This window comes from Sciurus carolinensis, chromosome 5 (assembly GCF_902686445.1).
Source record: "Sciurus carolinensis chromosome 5, mSciCar1.2, whole genome shotgun sequence".
Lineage (NCBI taxonomy): Eukaryota > Metazoa > Chordata > Mammalia > Rodentia > Sciuridae > Sciurus > Sciurus carolinensis.
The window spans coordinates 87,136,022-87,158,840 of record NC_062217.1 but is presented as its reverse complement, the minus strand read 5'-3'; the positions used below and the strand labels follow the sequence as shown (position 1 = coordinate 87,158,840).

The 22,819-nt window shown below is 38.5% G+C and overlaps 1 protein-coding gene and 1 pseudogene across 1 annotated transcript in view; one reads left to right on the top strand and one right to left on the bottom strand.

Moving 5' to 3' along the window:
- Positions 1-3,307: 3,307 nt before the first annotated feature.
- LOC124985632 (60 kDa heat shock protein, mitochondrial-like) lies at positions 3,308-10,855 on the bottom strand (annotated as a pseudogene).
- A 60-nt stretch (positions 10,856-10,915) lies between these two features.
- Rnf17 (ring finger protein 17) overlaps positions 10,916-22,819 on the top strand; it is a 110,032-nt gene continuing 98,128 nt past the window's right edge. The window contains 3 exon segments of the mRNA XM_047553766.1: positions 10,916-11,045; positions 13,738-13,832; positions 19,691-19,782. Of these exon segments, the coding sequence (XP_047409722.1) occupies positions 10,916-11,045; positions 13,738-13,832; positions 19,691-19,782 (317 nt within the window).

The following is a 22,819-nucleotide window of genomic DNA, read 5'->3' as shown; positions in this document are numbered from 1 at the left end:
GTCTTTTCTAGTTCCTCCCCTGAAAGTTCCTCTTCTGAATCCTCCCCGCCTGAGTCACACTTCCCTCTGAGTGATGAGAACAAGACCGTTCCTCTTTAATCTCCTCTAAGACCTGACTTCCCTCTTCTAAAGGTCCTCTTAGGTTTCGTTTCTCTTTGTGCTGCAAACAAGATTTAATCAAAGACCAAATGGCTAAAGTTCCCACAGGAAGCGACTTTTGTTTTTCTGCTGTGCACAGATCTTCTCCTAACTGCTCCCACTGTGGTATATTTAACAACCCTTCATCTAAAAACCACGGAGAAACCTTTTCTATGGTATCAAGAAACGTTCGAGCTGTTTTTACTTTTAACGGAGTTCCGTGATTTTTCAGCAGCTCTCTGAGAGGCTGTTGCATTCTAATTTTAGACAGTTCTGTTCCCATGGTTAAATTTCACAACACTAAGAGCTAATCCAAGTACAAAAACAAACCACACAACTAACACAAAAATAACACACACCACACAAACAATCTGGTACCACTGCATCTACCTATGTAGACTCAATTTTGCTGGGTTCCCTACCCTGCACTGCCGGACTCAAGGTCTTGAAATGAATATCACTGACGGACTCAAGGTCTTAATATGAATAGCACTGACGGACTCAAGGTCTTAATATGAATATCACTGACGGACTCAAGGTCTTAATATGTAAATGAATATTTACCTTTTACTTTACCTGTAGAGCTCCCGGGTTTCGGCACCACCTATCGCACTCCCTGCCCGCAGAGAGACACGACACCTGGTTCTTTTCAGCTCTTTATCGCGCGCGTCTGCCGTGGTTTCTCTCTCGCTTCTTCCTTCTTTTGGGGGAAGCTACACCTCACTATATGCCCCCAAGCGACCAATCATCATACAGAGCACGAGGGGAGAGCGTGGACAAATACAGGCAGCATATACAGGCATGCAGTGATCATGCAACGTCCATGAGGGGGCCTCAACCAATCACTGAAACTTCCTCAAGTGACATCAGTTGTTTGCGCACAAGCTAGCTACACTCAACCACACTGGCATCCTGCCAGGCGCCATCTTGGCCTTGCCACACCTATGGCCAGGGGTCCCGGGCACCCCGACAAGAAGTAAGGAAGAGAAATGAGATTTCTTCTGGAAAGAAGTCATAGAGGGTGCATTGTATGTGGAGGGATGGGATTCGTTCCTGAAATTGGGCCAGGGAAGATATGACACAAGGGAAATACTGTTGTTCCATGGACAGGGTATCAACAAAAGACTAGTAACAGTACCAAGAGTGCATGAACCTACGGTTCCTCTAGGATCTGTGTCAATCTGATTGTAGTGGGATTTTTTAAGCTGCACGAGTACCTGGGACCCAGAGCAGGAGAAGGAGGCAGAGGAGGCGGCCATCTACAGAGGTCAGTTTAACCTTGCTGAGATGAAACCATGAGGGTCTTCTGGCAACCTTGATGGCTGTTGGGGTAGTCAGGAGAACTTGGGATGGTCCTGTCCATTTAGGGGATAGAGGAGAAGTATGAGGATTTTTGAGATACACCCAGTCCCAGGATGAGGGCGAAAGGTAGGTGGTGGAGAGGAGGGTTGTGGTTGAGGTAGAAGCCTATCCTCATGTTCATGGAGCAGATGCCTCCTTAGGAAAAGAGTGAGAAAGTAGTCATTGAGAGAACTCAGGGAAACAGGGGCAGACCCCAGGAGGAAAGGGCGGACTTACATAAGTTCAAAAGGGCTAATAAAGGAAGGGAAAGAGGAGAATGTGATTGGAGAATGTGAAAAGGATACTTTGAATAGATATAAATGTTGATAGATTTTCCTTTTGTCAATAGTAAGGCTTGGGTGATGGCAATAAGCTCAGCCTTTTGAGAGGTTGTGCCTAGGGGAAGAGTGTGCCTTATAATAGCAGCAGAGGAAACAATAGCATAGACTGCATGTCACTGTGTTTGGTGGATGAAGGAGCTCCCATCAATGAACCATGAGAGATGGGGGTTGCATAGGGTTCCTTCCTGTATATGGGAGGGGTGAGGGAGAATCTCACCCAAGACTTTCTGGCAGGAGTGTGTAACTGGTAGTTGAGGATTAGGAGGAAGGGTAGCAGGGTTTAGGGATGGGAAAGAGTGTAAGGACAGTGTGGGATCTTCAATGAAGGAGACCTGGAGGAGTAGAAAGCAGGAGGGGGCCATCACCTGAAAAGCCTTATGAGTCAGAAGGTCAGAAAGGTGATGGGGGGAGAGAATGGTGGTGTGTCATCCAAAGGTGAGTTTATTGCTATCCTGGGCTAAGAGAGCAGCTGCTGTGAGAGAGAAGAGACAGGGAGCCCAGCCCCTGGTGGTAGGGTCAAGTTGTTTGAAGAGATATGCCACAGGGGCAAAGGACCATTCTTTCTGTTGTCCCAAAAAGGCTGCTAAGCCCTCTCTCTCAACAACATAGAGAATAGAAAGTTGGGAGAGATTGGGGAGACTAAGTGTAGGTGCAGTAATGAGGGCCTTCTTTAGGGTTTTGAAAGAGGTAGAGATGGGATTAGAAGGATCAAGGGGCTCTTTAGGATCTCCTTTTGCTGCCTCATATAAAGGTTTGGCCAGCAAGTCAAAACTGGGAAGACAGAGGAGACCAGTGATACCCAGGAAGGAGAGTATGTCTCCCTTTGTGGTGAGGGTAGGTAGGTGGGAAATAGCTGACTTGCCATTGGCAGTGATTTCTTGACATGAGGGAGTGAGATGGACCCCAAGGTAGAGGACAGAGGTTCTAGATATCTGTGCTTTTGAAGGAGAAACACAGTACCCTTTCTCCCCCAGGAAGTTGAAGAGGATAATAGTGTGATTTTGATAGTCCTAAAAGGTGCAACTGCAGAGAAGGAGATCATCCACATATTGTAGGAGAAGACTGGGTGACAGAGAAAGAGAAGAGAGATCCTTAGCAAGTACTTGGCCAAAGAAATGGGGACTGTCTCAAAATCCCTGGAGAGAACTATTCAGGTGAGCTGTTGGGAATGATAAAAATCCAGGTCAGTCCATGTAAAAGCAAAGATATCTTGTGAGTCAGGATGTATGGGGATAGAGAAAAAGGCATCTTTTTTTTTTTTTTTTTTTTTTTTACTTTAAACAAATTTTTATTACACAAAGGTTGCACATAATTGGATATTTCTCTACTTTGTACACAGTTATTCTCCAGAAAGGTTGCTTCTGAACTTCTCATCTGGTGATGGCAAGCACTAAAATCCTGATTTTAGCAGAATAGTAACAGAAATGCCTCAGTGATTTAAGTTGAAAGCAGTACACTGGTACATGGCTCTTGCACCCAGTATCAGGAATATACAAATCTCTTTTTATTCAAAAATACAAAATAAATTATCTGTAGGCATGGACAATGACAGCAGTAAACCATTATATATTGTCAACTGAAACCAATAACTGATGGTTATAGTGATTTTCTTAAACATCAACTAGTCTTTTCTTCAGTCATTTTCTTCACTGACTTCTCTGAAGTTATTGGTGAGGAACCCTGCCTTGAGCTTCCTGTTACAGTTCATTAATAATGGTAAAGCACTATTCCGAGAGTTAGAACATGCCACCTCCCATACCACCTCCCATTCCACCCATTGCACCCATTCCAGAGTCCTTTTCTTCTTTAGGAATTTCTTTGACTACAACTTCTGCTATAGTTAACAGAGAAGCAACTCCAGCCACATCCAATAAAGCAGTTCTTACAACTTTGTTGGGTCAATGATTCCTTTTTCCACCATATTCACAAAATCTCCAAGCATAGCATCATAACCAACTTCTGAGGAACTCTGCAGAATTTTTGCAACTATCAGAGATCCTTCAACACCTGCATTCTTAGCAATAGTCATTGCAGGAATTTTGAGTGTTCTTTTAATGATTTTTATGCCAACTTTTTGATCTTCATTAGCTGGAGTTCATGAGTCCAAGGCTGGAATGCACCGAAGCAGAGCACAACCCCATCCAAAACAATGCCTTCTTAAACAGCAGCTCTTGTAGCATTGAGGGCATCTGTAACTCTTTCTTTTCATTCCCTTCAACATCATTTGTCCCACCAACCCTCAGTACAGCTACTCCATCTGAAAGTTTTGCCAGTTGTTCATTTAGTTTTTCCTTTTCATATTCACTAGTTGTGGTTTCTAATTGCTCTGTGATTTCTTGAATTTGAGCTTTATCTAAACCTTTTCCTTTTCATATTCACTAGTTGTGGTTTCTAATTGCTCTGTGATTTCTTGAATTTGAGCTTTATCTAAACCTTTTCCTTTCAAAAGCATGGCATCATCTTTGGTGACAATAACCTCTCCAACTTTTCCTAAGTCATGAGGCTGAACATCTTCAAAATTTAGGTTCAAACCCTCCTCACCAAACACTGTGCCACCAATAGTAATAGCCATATCTTTAAGTTGGTTCTTTCTGTTGTCACCAAAACCTAGAGTTTTAACTGCCACTACCTAAAGACCAACTTTTAGCCTGTTCAAAACAAGTGTACTTAGAGCTTCTTTATCAACATCTTCAGCAATTATGACCATGAGTATACAGTGAGTATTGGCAATTTCAAGAGCAGGTATGATGGACTGGATGCTAGAAATTTTCTTTTCACTCAATAGAACATAAGCATCCTATAATTCATATTTCTGACCTTTTGATATATTGACGAAGTATGGAGAAATATAGCCTCCATCATACTTCATGCCTTCAATAATTTCTAATTCATCATTGAGTGCGAGTGTTTTTCCATCCTTTACTATGATCACACCCTTTCTTCCAACTTTTCATTGCATCAGAAATGATGTTGCCAATTTCTTTGTCTCCATTTGCAGATATCGTAGCAACCTGGGCAATTTCTTCAGGAGTTGTCATAGGTTTAGACTGCTTCTTAAGTTCATCAATTACAGCATCAACAGCTAACATCACACCTCTCCTGATTTCCACAGGATTAGCACCTTTGCTAGTCTTCTCAAAGCCTTCCTTGGCAATAGTGTGCCAATACAGTAGCAGTGATGGTACCACCCCCAGCTCTTCATTTGTATTATTGGCAACATCTTGAACAAGTTTAGCTCCAATATTTTTGTATTTATTCTTTAAATCAATTAACTCTGCAACAGTCACACCATCTTTTGTTACTTTGAGACTTCCCCAGGTCTGCTCAATAATTACTGTTCTTCCCTTTGGCCCCATTGTAATAGCAACAGCATCAGCTAAAAGGCCTACACCTTGAAGCATTAAGGCTCGGGCACCTGCACCAAATTTTATATCTGGCATAAGCCTGAGTGAGATGAGGAGCCAGCACCCTAGACACTCGTCTCATTTGGCAAAGGACTGTGGGTAAGAAGCATTTCTGCAGGTCTTCAGCAGGGAGTGCTGTCTGTGGCGAGTGAGGGTTGAAAACGGCATCTTTAAGATCTAAGATTGTAAACTAATCTCATCATTAGGGATGAGAGACAGTAGAGTATATGGGCTGGGAACCACAGGATGATGCGGAGGTCTTGGACTACACAATAAGCTCCATTGTTTTTTTTTTTTAACAGGCAGGATGGGAGTGTTACAAGGAAAGTGTGTAGGATGAAGGAGTCCTTTTTTAAGAAGACCTTTTATGATGGGTTTTAGCCCTCTGAGATGACTCAGGGATATCAGGTATTGGAGCTGACATAGGAAAGAGGAGGAGTCCTTCAGGGATATGTGGATGGGCATTTGATGAGACATGATAACTGGATGGGTCAGATCCCAAACTTGAGGGTGGACCAAGTGTGGAGGCAGAGGGGGTGGAGGAGGTGGGTTACTTGAGGCCAAAGAAAGAAGCAAAGTGGTGTGTGTGTAGGGGAAAACAGGGGTTGGTAAGAAGAGGAAGGAGAGAGATCTGTAGCCACCAGTTGGACTGTTCCATACTGGAATTTATGGAAGGGAAATGAAGGGTGAGAGAGGCTTGAAATTTTGAGAGGAGGTCTCTTCCCATTAAGGAAGTGGGGCAATGAGGTATAATTAAAAAGGAATGGGTAAAAGGATTCCCCTCAATACTGCATAGTAGAGGGTTTGTTATGTGTAGGTTGAAAGTTATTCCCTCTACCCCAATTATAGAGGTTTCGGAAGGCCAGGTTGGTCCCCCAAATTCTGATAAAGCTGAAAAAGTTGCTCCTGTATCAATGAGGAAGTAAATTGGACTACCTTCAACAGTGGCAGTTACCCTGGGATACCAGTGTGTGTGTGATGGTTCTTGGAGTGGAGAGTCCTTGACACCTTCAGTCCTTGGAACCCAGCCCTATGAGGTTAGTTAGGGACAAGGAAGAGGGAAGGTTTAGCCCCTCACCTCGTTGGGTGGATGGACAATTGACCACCCAGTGTCTATCCCTTTTGCATTTAGGGCATGGGTTGGGTGGTGGTCTGGTATTAGGGCATGTAAGGGCCCAGTCCTTCCTGTTTGCACTTGAAACAAGGTCCAGAAGGTGCCTTGTAGAGCCCTTTATCAGAAGTTGTATCCTTATGTTTACCATGCAGGGCCTATGCCAAAAGTCGAAATTTGGCTTTATCTCTTTTCTCTTTTTCTTTTAGATAGATATGTAGATATATATATATAGATAGATAGATAGATAGATATAGATAGATAGATATAGATAGAGATATAATTTTATATATAATTTATAATATATAATTTATTTTCCTTTTTTAAATTTATTTTTATAGACTGCATTTTGTTTCTCCTTTTCTATTTTATGTTGTTCTCTATAATTAAAAACCTTAAAGGCAGCATTAAGAATAGTTGATTGGGAGCTCCAGTGGCACAATCGGTTAGCGTGTGGTACTTATAAGAATAGTTGATTGGAGTGTTTGGGGGCCTTCCTCTAACCTCTTAAATTTTTTCTGAATATCTGGGGCAGATTAGGAGATAAAATGGGTCATTAGGATGATAGTGCCATCTGGGGATGGTGGATCAATTTTGGTATAGCGTTGAAAAGCCTCTGTAAAATGGGACAGAAATTGGGCTAAATTCTCATTAGGTTCTTGGGTAATTTCCCTAAGTTTATCAAAGTTAACCACCTTCTGAGAAGTCATTTTGCCAGGAGACAAATAACCATCTGATTTCTAAGTGTGCAGCCATTGGTTTGGTAATCTCAGTTAGGCCTCTCTGAGGGTACAGTGGTAGTTCCAACAGGAAGAGCAAGGTTGGTTCTATGTGTCTCATCTTAATGTGCTTGGGCTGGGGGAGCAGATGAAGAAGCATAGGGTGGAAGTTGAGAAAGTGAAGAGTGATCTTGTGGGTCAAAAGAGAGAAAGTCGTTAGGATTGGGAGGTGAAAGGGTTAAGGGAGAGCGAGCAAGGAGGACCTGTGCGGGGAGCAGGACTGACAGAGAGGTGTGAGAGCAAAGAAAAGAGAAGGTTTGAACATAAGGAATCTCTACCCTCTTGCCACTGTGGTGACAGAAGTTATATAAATCCTGTATAGTGGATTGGGATTGAAGGTCCTATTCTCTGACCAAGAGGAGTCATTATCTGATTTATATTGGAGTCAGACTGTGTTGCAATAGAAAATGAGCTTTCAAGGTTTGAGATCTGGAGTCAAATGGAGAGGCCAAAGGTTTCTGAGGAGAAAGCTGAGGGGAATTTTAGACTGGACAGAGTCCATGGTTAAGAGTTCTCAGGAGCCTGTAAAAGAAAAATGAGAGGAAGGGGCATCCCCACAACCTCTCTGATTTCCCACAAAGGAGCAGACCATCAGTGAGGGTCATCACTGTCCCTGACAGGTCCACAGCTGAAACTGAGGGAGATCCTGACCCAGTGCTAGGATTTTTGTAGAGAGATTTCAGGGCCAAGGTAGAAGAGCTCTGAGAACTCACTGCCAAGTAGAGAGAGGGCTGTCGAGAATCGAATTCTGTGGTGGGTGAGGAGGTTGGCAACAGCAAGAGGCAGAAACACCCTATCATATATATGGGCCAAGGAGGAGGAAGCATGGTCAAGGTGACCCAGATCTCTAGGAAGGGAGAGTCAGCAGGTAATAACTGTGGATCCCCTCCCGGATTTTGGCACCAGAATGTTAGGGTAACTGGTGCAAATATCCACGAGAGACACAACTCTGAGTTCAAACAAAGGTTATTGACAACAAGAGTCTGCCAGGCTGCCCCTCTACAGGCACAGCAGCCTGTGGGAAAAAACTTCTGAACGATATAATCATGTAAAACGGAGTAGTTAAAAAATAACCTGTTTGACCCTGTGATTGTTACTTGATATCTTTGCTGTGGTTTCGGTAGTTAAGGACTTTTTCAGGGTGGGCCTACCGGAAAGGTCATGCCTTGGTGGGCAGGTGCTGATTTTCAAAATGAAGTTATTTTGGCCTAAGGACCTAACAGTATTTCTAACATGGCCAAATGTGGCCAGCTGGGATCCAGGCAGGTCCCTGGTTTGGCTGCCAATAACAGTAAGAACACAGAAGCCCAAATGACCAATAAACATGCTAGATTTATTAGTCATTGAGGAAACTTGAATTAAAGTCACAAGGAGGTTTTTGTTGTTCTTTGTTTGTTTTGGTGGTATTGTGGGGTGCTTTACCACTGAGTTACATCCCCAGGACTTTTTTTTTTTTTTTTTTTTTTTTCCAGTTAAGGTCTTGTTAAGTCACACAGGCTGGCCTGGAATTTACCATCCTCCTACCCCAGACTCCCAAGTAATTGGGATTACAGGGGTGTGCCATGGCACCAAATTGGTAATTTTAAAAAATAGTGCAGGGAAGAGAGTTCCAGGCAGAAGTTTTTGAAACTGGAAACAACTTGACCTACTTATAGAACTGCTAGTGTTATCTGAAGAATAGTGAAGAGAAGGTAAAATGAGGCTAGAGAGTTAAGCAGGGTCAAAGTAATAAAGGCCTCTAAAGTCATGTTAAGGATTTGTTGTAGTCAATAGGACATTAATAAAAAATTCCAAATAAAGGATTCCAACCCTCAAGCTGGGTCTCAAATTCAGGGACCTAATGCTTACTAGGCAAACAATCTCACTAAGCTACATCCCCAACACCAAAGAATTTAAACAAACTAAATTAAATGATAGAAGGTAACTCTGGATGCTTTACTTGAAAAATCTTGGTAAGAGCTAAGTTTTTTAACATATGGGATTTAAATATACATCATTATATTTCTCACCATCCCTGACTTATCCAAGATTTACTCAACTTCTGTAATTATCAAAGGCCTAATTTCCTCAGTCATGCTTAGTGATAGAAATGACTCTACTGTACTGCTTCACATTAGATATTCACATTATGACCCAAGACCAATCCCTGCAGAATAAGACTGTCACTATTTAAATTATACTAAATATATTCTAGTGGAAAAGGAGACTTGGTACATGAGGAGAAAGGTTTTAAGGTTCTAAAGCTGACCAATGATGGATACATTGATTATAAATTAATGAAGAGGAAGAAGTGAGCATTCCAGATGAGAACAGGATATAGAACTCAACAGAATTATAAAAGAATCAACATGTTACATGGAATACTGGCTTGGTTAGTACCCTGAGTTCCATTATAGATTAGGAGAAACTATTGGATGCATACAATGGAAATAGACTTTTTCTGTTTTTGTTTTTAATCAGCAAAGTACAAAGATTTTTTTAAAGATTTTGAGTAGGAGGTGAGCCTTTGAACAGAGTACTTCTGTTTCTCTTTCTCATACACACATGCAGACTTGCCACCTCTGTTAGATTCTTCACAAGTACACCTTCCCTTTGAGGCCAGATTACTTCATTCCTTGCTCACAATACTGGTCCTATACGTTTGTGCTTAAAGGTCAAAGTCCAGACTCCAAGCCACTCCAAAATTCTACCCCAACATACCTTCTGGAAAAGCTTACTTTAAGGAGGGGGCATCTATCTGTAAGCTCAGTCACTCAGGAGGCTGGGGCAGGAGGATTGCAAGTCAAAGAACAGCCTCAGCAATGTAACGAGACGCTGTCTCAAAATAAAAAATCAAAAAGCCAGGAAAGTAACTCAATGAGTTCAATTCCCAGTACCAAAAACAGCAACCAAAAATTTACTTTAAGGAAACTAATACTCTATGAAAATTCTGAAGAAGCTGTTGCATCTTTCACCTTGCTTATGTGTTTTGTCTCCCTGGAATACCTCATTTCCTGTTTATTCCTATAAGTACTTCTCAGGTTTTAAGGTCTAGTGACAACCCTATATCTACTAGCTTGACTTATTATTCCACTGCAGACCATTTGACTTCATTTCTTCAGCTGCAGTGGTTCTTAATGTCTCCAACCGTACGTGTCCAGCTTTCAGCACTTTCTAGAAGTTACCATTTTTAGGTATAGAATTACATACCTCTCAAGTAGAAACTATTAGTTTATAAATTCTTGGCATCTCCAAAGACACTTAGCATAGTGCCTTGTATAGTAGCCTCAGCAACCATTAGTAATGATCACTACTTAGTTTGAAACTGTTAATTCAATCTCCCCCAACAATAGCTCAGTAGCTATAGAATTCTCCCCTAGGGCTATTATTAGTCAAGCCCTGTACATGGTCAGCACACAAGGGCTTCTAGCCTTGGCACAGAGTAGAGAAGGGAGATCACTTCCGCATAAAGCATTGTTTACTACTTTTGAAGTCACTCATACTGTAAATTATAATATGAAGAATTTGAATTTGAGTTCATTAAGCATAAAAAGGTGGTGGTTTGTTGGGTAAAGACTGGAAAAATGTGCGGTCCTTCCCCACCCTGGGCCCTTCCTGGAATCCAGGTGTTCCCGCTAAAACTGAAAAACAGCTCAGCCCCACAGAGGCCACACCCCGTCAGGGGTAACCTCAGGGGCGGGCTCTGACCTCCTGGCCCACTGATTGGCTATCTGTGGCGGTGGACCTCCGATGATTGGTCATTGCCACAAGAGCCTACGGAACGTGCACGCGGGCAATTCCTCACCTCAAAACGAGGCAGGGATGGCGGCAGAGACTTCGACTGCCCGATTTGCTTTGTCTTCTTACCAGCCCGTGGGGAGTAAGAGTCAGACCTGGGGTGCCACCGATATCCAGTGCACTCGGTGTGAAAGAAGGGTGTCCAGAGTTTCAGGTGAGGAGTCGGAGGGTTGTTCGGTATCCAGGATGTGGGCAGGTGGCCCATGAGGCGTGGGAGGTAGATAGGGGAGTAAGGACCGTTGGAGGGCCGGGGGCCTACCAAATCCACGCCCGCGGTGGCTCAGTCACCTGCATCTAGATGTCAGAGGAAACCAAATCACAAGACTAGGGGTCGCGGAAATCCTTTGGGTCAGGTTGGGGGTAGTGTCCCACCCTTCCATGACTTTCTCCACTTCCCCACCTGTGTCCTCACCAACCCTCTACCCAGGGAATTTGAGCTCAGGTGGCTTTATTCTACCCTTCATAGAGCAGTTCAAAGACTTCCCCCACCCCCCAGTACTGAATATCAAACCTAGGGCCTCCTACATGGTAGGCAAACGCTCTATCACTGAGCTATACAGCCCTAGCCAACCACGAAGTCTCTTTGGCTCCAGTTTCTCAAACTTCCCCAAGTTGGTAGATTGATGAAAGAGTAGATACAAGAATGTTTCATATCCTTTCTAACTAACTGTTTTGAAATGTACAAGGTGATATTGACAATTGTAGTCACCCTGCTGTTCAGTAGAACACCAGAACTTATCTTCATACCTGTCAATCAAAAATAAAAATCAAACAGTAGAAATTTAGCATTGTCTTGTGGTCAAGAAGAAATGAAACTTGATTTTCTTGGCTGGTTTTTGTTGTAGGAGTAACAAGAAGACCACTGTGAAAAGTTCTTAAATTAAAAAAAAAAACCCCAAAAACACAAAAACAGACCTCCACCCCCATTTGGTTTAAAGTACTGTCGGGTGTGGGGGGAATAGCTCCTTTTGTGTATCTTGTGGTTGGGTATTTTTGTGGTGTTGGAAATCAAACTCAGGACCTTGCATATTCTAGGCAAGCTCTCTTACCTCTGAACTACCATCAGCTGGCCTTGTTTTTGTTCTTGTTTTTTCTTTCTACATTGAGTGGAAAATATATGGCAGACCTGTTGATCTGCTAATTTACAGTCTACTTAAGTGAACACATTTATTTTAATGTAGACTAAAATACTTGAATGCTGTGTTGGACAGGAGTGAATTGTTGAACCTAAACTGGAGGTACTGAAAATACTTATACTTGACAGTAACTGTTTAATGTTAATACCTTCAAAGTGAAGGTCATTGCAGCTGTTTCCTCAGTTTTTTCAAGAGGAATTCCATTTTGGACATAATAAGCCTTTGCAGGGAGTTTGTTGCCTTTTTGGTGGAGAACTACGTTTCTCCTGTTTGGAGTTTTGATCACTGCTGCTGTTAAAGTAGAAAATGTTGTTTTAAAATGAAATAATAGTTACAGAATAAAGTTCTTAAAATTAACCTTTTAAAACCTGTCATTTTTCCATATACTTGTATTACACTACTTAGAAATAGTCATTTGGAAAAAGTTAAATGACTTTAGAGAATTGGAAAGTTCTGTGTAAGCTGCGATGCAACACCAGCTTTTTTTAAACCTGTTTACTATCAAATTTTATAAAAACAATTAAGAATTTCAGTTTCTTTGTTAATATCTTACATTTACATAGGGCTTAATAGCATGGTTGTAAGCAAGTTTCACATATTTCAGTGGGCCAAAAAAGTTGTAAAACTTTTTAAAAATAAAATTAATGCAATTATTATAATTCAGTAAGAATTAATTTTTTTGCTAGTAAAACATGACTGATTTTTAATCTAGTTTTCCTTTCCCTTTTTGTTTTCTTATCAAAAAGTCTTTAAGTGGCAGTCTTTTGAAGTTAAACTATATTGTTTATGATAAAACTTCAAATTCTACTTAGTTCATTTAAATCCTGATATTAGATTGTCAACCAAGTTTATGGTATTTCCTTTCATAAATGCTAGGTTAGTGAAAATGGTCTTTGGGTGGGTCATGTATGTGATAACAGCAGCATTTGATTTCTGTCCTGTTTTAACATCTTAGATTATTATAAGAGAGCATCCTTGCCAATGTCTCATTTCAGCCCTCCTTGACCCTTTCACAGGATGGGAATTATAAGCTAGTCAAGGGTGGTATAATTGAATAGAAAGAACTTTGGACTTGGAGTTGGGCATGGAGGTATACACTTGTAATCCCAGTGACTCAGGAAGCTAGGACAACAGGATTGCAAGTTCAAGGCCAGCCTCAGCAATTTTAGCAAGACCCTGTCTCAAAATTAAAAATAGAAAGTGCTGGAGAGGTAGTTCACAATCCTCAGTATGGCAAAATTAAATAAAGTTAGAACACTGGACTTGGAAACAGAAGATTGGAGTCTGGATTATAGCATTTATTTGTCTGGTTTATTCTGATTTAGCCAAATCACCAATGTGTGTTTTCATTTCTCGGTTGGCTATAATATTTCCAACCTACTTAGACCCATGATATTTACAAAGATCAAATGAAATTTCTTAGAGCTCTTTGTATGATTAAAAGATATGGCAAATTGTAAAGTTATAGGTGTAAAATAACTATTTGAATTAATGCAGACTTTACTATATGCCTCTGTCTGGTTTTGTGTTTTGATTTTCCTCCCTCCTGACCTACATAGTTTCTCCTAAATTTTTTTAAGGTACCCAATTCTAATTAAACTTGGTATCTGTCCTGTATAATAGAATCCTTTTTTAAATTTACCATCATATCAGTCTCGCCCATCCAACCTTAACTGGAAAGTTTAATTCATGATAGAATTTTATCAATAGGTCACCACCGTGAACTTCAGTGTGGACATGTATTTTGTGAACTATGTTTGTCAGTAACTGGAGAATACAACACAATTATATGCCCTAATTGTGAGGTAAGTTTTATAATTTTTCATATATTATACATTAAAGTCTAATGTTAAAGGTAAAAATGTTAGTTGGGAACAGTGGTGCATGCCTATAATCCCAAGAATTTGGGAGGTAGAGGCAAGAGAATCACAAGTTTGAACCCAGTGTGGGTGATGTAATGAGACTCTGTCTCAAAATAAAAAATTAAAAGGACTGGCGATGTAGCTCAATGATAGAGCACCCCTGGGTTCAATCCCCAGTACTGCCCTCCCACCCCCAAAAATGTCAGAGAAGTACTACATACTTCTAGTTGTAAACTAGTCTCTGTAAGCAAAGGGGCCTAACAAAAGAAAACTTTTTCCATCCATTTTATTAATTGTTCAAAGCAATCAAGAAAACAAAAGACTAAAAGTAATTGCCTACATGTTTTGACTCATTGGATATCTCTGGGAAATTACCTCTTTGTATATATTTCAGTGGAATATTCCTTTCAAAACCCTACCGCTGCCATTCTTTTCTACATCAATACCATGCAAGCAAATTTTGTACTCTTCCTGCCCTTGAATCTTTGTGTGTCCTCAGATTTACATTTGCAGAGATGACATACTATAAAAAAAGTAAGGACGCAAAACAACTGTCTAACTTTGACATTTACTTCCAAAGGAATAAATATAAAACAATTCCATTAGAACTAAAATCTGTTGACCCATAATAATGAGAACAAATTAGGGTTTTAAAATAAAATTTACTAGACATCTTTTGCATTTACTACGAATCCAAATATTGTTCAATTTATGTATGTTCCTGGAAAGTTGACTTAATCTGTAATGGGGCCCAGGGTACTGGTGGTTGAACCCCAAGGTACTTTACCACTGAGCTACATCTCCATTCTTTTTTATTTTACTTCTAAAATATTGAAACGGGCTTTGCTAAGTTGCTGAGAGTCTTGTTAAATTGCTGAGGCTGGCTTCAAACTTGATATTCTCCATCAGCCTCCTGAACCACTGGCATTAGAGCATGCACCACTATTCCTAGCTTTAATTTTTTTTTTTTTTGTAACAGGAGGATTGATTTGTATTAAATGTGGCAGATGATTAATATGTGGGCACAAGAGTTAAAATGCAGTTTTTGTTTTGTGAGCTCTTATTTGTGAGAATGAAATATTTGCTTTTCTTACCTCTTAGAATTGTAAGAATCAAATCTTCATAATGTGAAAGTTCTGTAAAAGCTTCTAGACCACTAAAATAACCTTTCATTAATTAGGTGTGGACTAACTGGCTTGCAGGTTAAACTTAGTAAAAAATACACATGGTGTTGATTTGTAAAAGTCTTAATTATAGCAAAAACATACACACATTAGAAACATTCTGTTTTGGAATTAAATGCTTTACAAGTTATGCCCTTTATTTTGGGAAACTTCTATATTCACCCCCTTTTTTTGACATGGGGTTCCTCAGGTGTAGTAGGCTATGTAGTTAAGACAAAGGGGATCTCCCCTCTTATGGTTATGATGGTAGATCCTGAAAGTTTCAGTCTTATAGGAGAATAAGTGAAGGAAAAAGGAAAGAGCAAGCACCTAAAACAGTCTACCCATGTCCATCATCTTTTACTGTTAAAAAACAAAATTAAGGGTTAGGGGTGTAACTGTGGTAGAGTGCTTACCTAGCATGCACAAGACCCTGAGTTCACTCTCCAGCACAGGGAAAAAAAAGTTTGACCTTTTTCCTTTTTTAGCAAGTGATCTTATGCTTAGTAGTCTTAAATTATTATTATATTTATATTTTTTTTGGATAACATTTATAGGAGTATTTATATAATGTATTTACAAATAACAGTTATTTTAAGACAGGGCTTCACTGAGTTGCTGAGGCCGGCCTCGAACTTGGAATTCTCTTGCCTCAGCCTTCTGAGTCACTGGGATTACTGGTTTATTCTACTGTGCCCCACTATAGTCAGATTCTTAAGGTGCACTGGCTGGTTCCTACTTAAAAAGTCCCTCAGGAAACCTTCCTGAAATCATTACCTCTCTTTTTAAAGTTAAGATTTTTATTATTATCTAACATTTACTCGGAATAAGGAATAGAGAGAATATCGAAGAATCTGGTCTTGAATCAGTGAAAATTTCGAATTTGTAGGATATTTAAGGATAGGTACTTCTTTGGAAATGTGTGTACTCCAAAAAAAATGAGATTTAAATACCTATATTCACATATGATTTATGGTTTTATCTTTAATATTGAAGACGCTAGGTAATGCTATTTACTTTATAAGGATTTCATTTAAGATTAATGGATATCCTTTTGTTCTTATTTCTATGTTTAGGTGAACGTGAATTTCTCTGCTAGTCTTTATTTTTTATGTGCTCACTGTGTCAGTATATCTTCTAAAATTGGAACAATCTTTATTTTTCATAACTGTATGGTTTTAGATAAATCCCTCTCTGCTTTTGACTTTATCAGTGGTTAGTAATAACCTTTCTATAATTTTATACAGAAAAATTAAAACTTTTGTTGTTTTTGCAGTGCTAGGTATTGAACCCAGGGTCTTGCACATGCTAGGCAAGCACTTTACCACAAATGGCAGATTTTGCTCAAAGATAGGATCATGTAGGTACTACTCTGGAACTACTGGCATATTGGGCCAGGAGGAAAAGATAAGTCATCCAATCAATAAATAATTAATATATATTATTAAAATCCTATGTGGTTAGAAATTTATGAGTCGCAGATGTACACTTAAAGAAATTACAGATAATTATATGATCTTGGACTGGGAAGCCTTGTTTTAGTCAGTTTTTTTGCTGCTGTGACTAAAAGATCTAACAAGCAATTTCAGAGTAGGAAAAATTTGGGAGCTCAGCTTCAAAAGTCTCAGTCCATAAATAGCCAGTTTCGTTCCTTAGGCAGAACATCATGGCAGAAGAGTATGGTGGAGGAAAGTAGCTTAAGGTATTATACCAGGAACCAGAGAGAAACTCCACTTACCAGATAAAAAATATATTACCCCAAAGGCAAGCCCAGGGCCCACTTACTCCAGCCAAACACCTTCGGTTAGCAGTTAATCCCTTAGGGAATTACTTCACTGATTGGGTTAAGGCTCTCATAATCATTTCACTCCTGAACCTTCTCATATTGTCTCACATGGGCTTTTGGGGGACACCTAATCTCTCTAATCCATAACACTCGTTAAAAATATCCTTGAAGTCAGAATCCATAGAAGAAACATTTGATAAATTTGACCACAATTTTTCATTTATAAGCAACAAAAACAAAGCAAAAACATCAGAAGTAAAATTTAGAAGACAAGATATGGGAGGGAAAAGAAAACCTGTGTTATGTATGTTACAAATTAGGAGTCATTATACAGTTTTTTTTTTTCTAAAAAATTTTTTAGATGTTGAAAGATCTTTATTTTATTCAGTTATTCTTATGTGGTGCTGAGAATCGAACCCAGTGACTCACAAATGCCTGGCAGACACTCTACCACTGAGCCACAACCCCAACCCTGTTATACAATGTTAACTGGAAAAAAAAATTTTTTTGGTACTGAGGATTGAACTCGGGGACTTCACCTAAAGATCTTGTTAAATTGCCGCCATTGCATGCTGACCCCCTCTGGATTTTTATAGTAGTGGGGATTGAACCCATTACTCTAAAGGGTACTTTATCACTGAGTGACATCCCCAGTCCTTTTTCTTTTTTTTGTTTTAAGACAGGGTATCTCTAAGTTCATGAGCGTCTCACTAAATTGCTGAGACTAGCCTCAAACATGTGATTGTCCTACCTCATCCTCCCAGTTGCTAGGATTACAGGTTTGTGCAGTTGTGCTCAGCTTAATTGAAAAATTTAAATCATTATGTATAATATTTTCTTAAACTTTATGGAGGAAATGTCCTGTATCAGATCTGCTAATGTTAACCTCTTACTCTCAAATGCCATGCCAGAAGGTGATTAACTAGAAGGTGAAATTCAGTAGTTTTTCATGTTTGACTTTCTAGTTTCTTTTCTTTTTTTTTTTCTTTTTTTTGTTTATTTATTTATTTTTAACGTTTACATAGGGTAATGATGTTTATTTTTTTCCCTTCCCCCCACCCCTCCCACCCCTCTTTTCCCTCTATACAGTCCTTCTTTCCTTCATTCTTACCGCTCTCCTTAGCCTAACTCTAAACCTAACCCTAAACCTAATGCTAACCCCTCCCAACCCCCATTATATGTCCTCATCCGCTTATCAGCGAGATCATTCGTCCTTTAGTTTTTTGAGATTGGCTTATCTCACTTAGCATGATATTCTCCAATTTCGTCCATTTGCCTACAAATGCCATAATTTTATCATTCTTCATTGCGGAGTAATATTCCATTGTATAAATATGCCACAGTTTCTTTATCCATTCATCAACTGAAGGGCATCTAGGTTGGTTCCACAACGTAATATTCCATTGTATAAATATGCCACAGTTTCTTTATCCATTCATCAACTGAAGGGCATCTAGGTTGGTTCCACAATCTGGCTATGGTGAATTGAGCAGCAATGAACATTGATGTGGCTGTATCTCTGTAGTATGCTGATTTTTAAGTCCTTTGGGTATAGGCCAAGGAGTGGGATAGCTGGGTCAAATGGTGTTTCTACAAACAGCTTTAACAGATCCTTGTTTTCTTTTTAAATTGTCATTTTCCTCACTTTAGAATACTTTATTCTAGATTATAGAGATTATTATTTTAAAGATAGGGGTATTATTAACAATCTGTCCTCTGTAATTTCTTCTAGTCTCACTTTTGATGTTACTACATTTAGTCATTCAGAATTGCTTCCTTCTCAAGTAGTTTTTTTTCCCCTTCATGACTTCTAGGTTTTCTTTAATTAAGCAGACCTTTCTGCCTCAAAGTCATATATATTTTTTCAATACTTGTATCATATTTTTAAAAAGGTATATATTTAACCATTTAATAGTATATTTTGTATGATAGAAAAGGGTTTATCACTTTATGCTTCAGAATTATTACGTTGCTCAAAATATTTATTGAATGATCTTTCTTCCATTTTGATTGAAATACCACTGTATTTTGTATCAAGCTCCCATAGTTATGTGAATCTTTTTCAGGGCTCTTTTCTGCTCATTAATTATGCCAGTACCATAGTGTTTTAATTATAATAATTTCATAATAGTCTCTTTTTTTAGTACTTTTTTAAGTTGTCAATGGACTTTTTTTTTTTTTTTTAATATATGGTGCTGAGGATTGAACCCAGGGCCTCACATGTGCCAGGCAAGTGCTCTACCACTGAACCACAACTCCAGTCCTCATAATAGTCTTCATAATAGTCTTATTTGGTAGGATAATCTGTACTGAACCATATATGAAATATTTTTTCTAATAGTAACATATTTTCCCATATGAATCTCAGGATTATATTGATTTATATTAGATAGATTCTAGGATTTTTTTTGTCCCTAGGAACCTGGTATGATTCTCTATGTATTTAGTGCTAATAAATTCTTTTAGTTTACTTAGAGTTTATATTTTTCTTGTTAAATTTATTCCCAAATATTTTTTAGTTTTGAACATATTTTAAGATATTGCTGTAAATTTTTTACAGTAAAATTTCAAAGTATTCTTGCAAATATTTCCTTTAGAATCATAGTAGAATGAGGTGCTTTAGTTATTGTTCTGTTTAATTAATAGTTGTCAGAGTACATTTTTTTCCAAAAACTAGAAAAGTAAAAACATATCGTACTCTTTTCCTCTTGATTTAAAGGGAATTTCAGGGTCTCTAAGATTTTTAGCAATTTTATCTATGAATGGCACTAGTTGCATCCTGATTAGGTGGAATTTATTGAATGACTTTTATATGCTTTTTTTTTCTCTTTTTAATCTTATTTTGTCCTAAGGTTGTTACAACTATAAATATGAAAGAAGGATACTACCCGATAGATGGATGTATTAAAGAAGATTCATTTATGGAAAATTTGCAACCTAAAACGTATGTTCTATGTGCACTTATTTTAGCATTTAAAGTTCAATGTATTGCTGAAACAGTTTTTAGAATTATTGATAAAATATTATTAGATCTGTGTTTCTAACCTATTGTTTATAGAATGATCTTTAAGTTCATAATTTGTCTTAACTGTTAGTAGAATGCACAATTCAGCTCCTAAAAAAGCATCATTATTTTGTCTTAGTTTAAAATGAAGAAAAGAATTCAAGGATTACCACATCAGAATTAGATGCTGAGACTAGCTAAAGTTATTGCTGTTGGATGAGAGGAAGTTGACCTTAAAGGTAGCATGAATATGGTGTGATGGAGGACATTAAGAAGTGGTTTAGAGGTGATTTATTAAAAGAAATAATTTTGGGATTCTTTATTCATTTTCCTTTCTTCCATAAGACTTGGCATGTGTGTGTTAATAAATGCTCTTTGAGTTAGTAATACAGAGATTTTTAAAAACAAACCTGAACTAGAAAGAGGCATTATATTACTTTTTATTGCATTTATTTATATTTGTGTCATCTTAGCAGATGACAGTAAGCCCCTTTTAGGGTATTCCATTTTATGTCTCCCTGTATCCTTAGTGCAGGACACACAGTAAAAGGTAGTAAATAATTATTAGATTAAAAAACTAATATCTTGATATTTGCTATCTGAAATCATATCCCAATTCCAGCTCATCTAGAGCTGGCTGTGGGCTAGGTTATTGTTAAAACAAAGAATTTTCTTATCAATTTTCATTGGTTCTGCTTAGATGGTAATTATATGTGTATACACTTTTTTATGCCTTCTTTTTTATTCTGTTTACTTATACATGACAGAATGCATTTTGATTCTTTGTACACAAATGGAGTATAGCATTTCATTTCTGTGGTTGCACACAATGTAGAGTCATAACATCCTTGTAATCATACATGTACAGAGAAAGGATGTTTGTCTCATTCCACCATCTTTCCTTCAGCCCACTGCCTCCCCTCCCCTCCCCTCATTTCCCTCTACACAATCCAGCATTCCTCCATTCTTCCCTTATCACCTTCCACCACTCCCCATTATGTATCAGCATCCACTTATTAAAGAAAACATTGGGCCTTTGGTTTTTGGAGATTGGATTATTTCACTTAGCATGATATTCTTCAACTCCATCCATTTATCTGCTAATGCCATAATTTTATTCTTTATGGCTGAGTAATATTCTGTTGTGTATATATACCACAGTTTCTTTATCCATTCATCAATTGAAGGACATCTCAGTTAGTTCCACAGTCTAGCTATTGTGAATTGAGCAGCTGTAAATATTGATGTGGCTGCATCACTGTAGTATGCTAACTTTAAGTCCTTTGAATATAAACGGAGGAGTGGGGTAGCTGAGTCAAATGGTGGTTCCATTCCAAGTTTTCTGAGGAATCTCCATACTGCTTTCCAAAGTGGTTGCACCAGTCTACAGTTCCAACAATGTATGAGTGTACCTTTTAAAGCCTTCATAATATGGTAGTAGACTATGCTAGAGAAATACAGGGTACTTTCAGGGAACAGTCTCATTTGGAACTTTTCTTATTTTGTAAATGATACCAAGTCAGTCATCCCAGTTCCTCATATTGCAATTTGTTTTTCCTTCTGCAGATTCTAACTTTCACAATATCTCCTACATCCATAACCTGTCTTCTGTTGCTGCTACCCTACTTAATTCTGTTTTTCTCTTTTATCTACTTTTTACCACTTCGACTCTTCTTGCTCTATACTTCTTCATTGCCTGTCCATTTAAATTCCAGATTCTTTAAACCTAGTATTCTTGGATTTTCACATTACATTGCAGCTTGTCTTTTCAGATTTAGAGTGTTTCTGAAGGAAACGAAAGAATGGGTATACTTATTTCTTTGGGTGAAAACCACTTAGCTAAATCTGGCAGCTGATTGTGATAGAACCAGATGAGAACTGAGGCATATTGAATGCCAGTACTTCTCCCAGCTCCTATAAATGTAGCTCACCAGTCACTTCTTCCTTGAGCTCTGCATACATTGACTAGAATAAATCTTTAGGAATCCTTCTGGTTTATTCTGACTCAGTGGCCATAAGCCTTACCTCTATGTAGTAGCCATTTTTATCAAAGTTAGGGATCCCATCTTTGAACACCTGTGAGAGTCCAGCAGAGCCAGGCACACTGGCACATGCCTATAATCCCAGAGACTTGGGAGACTAAAGCAGGAGGATTGCCAGTTGGAGGCCAGCCAGAGCAATGTAGCAAGACCCTGTCTCAACATAAAAAGAACCGGGATGCGCACAATGTTATAGCACCCCTGGGTTCAAACTCCAGCAACACACACATACACAGTCAAGCAAGTGAGATAGACTGAGTTTAAACAGTGAGTAATAATGATTGTGGCAGATAGAGGTCTCACCTCTAACAAAGGAGGCAGTCCCTACAAGACCAACCAAATGTTACATCCTTTCCCCCAAGATAAACTAAAGATCTGTACTTCTATGTGAAATTTTTTGACTTAAATCATCATGCAAGTCAAATCAGATTGTATTCTTGTCTAGATATGTGTAATATCTAGTAGGATTGCAAAATGAAATATTACTTTCAGAGTTAGATTAATCCAGAAAGTTCCCAAATTTTTTCCAAATTGCCATTTTTAAATTGAATTTCCCATGTAATTTATGTTAAAACTCTAAGTTCCTAATTTAAGTACAGTTTAAAGTAGTTGTATATTTTTAAATTATTATATTCATTGACTCATTTCTTTACTGGTTTAATCTGTGTATTTTGAAGCAGGAATTGAGAAATGGACTCCTTAAGACTATGTACTCACATGTTTTAAAAACATTAATATTCACATTTTACAGTAATAGAATGTTTAAAAATTATTTGGTTTTGTAACATTTGAACGTCATAGTTTCTTCCGTAAACTATAAGCGTCTGGTTAACTTAGCAAACATGTAAATGCTCACTGTGTGCTGGCTGATATAGAAATAAGCTATAATAATAAAAATTAGTAAAAACTCTAACTTCTGTAGACAAGAGAATGCAACT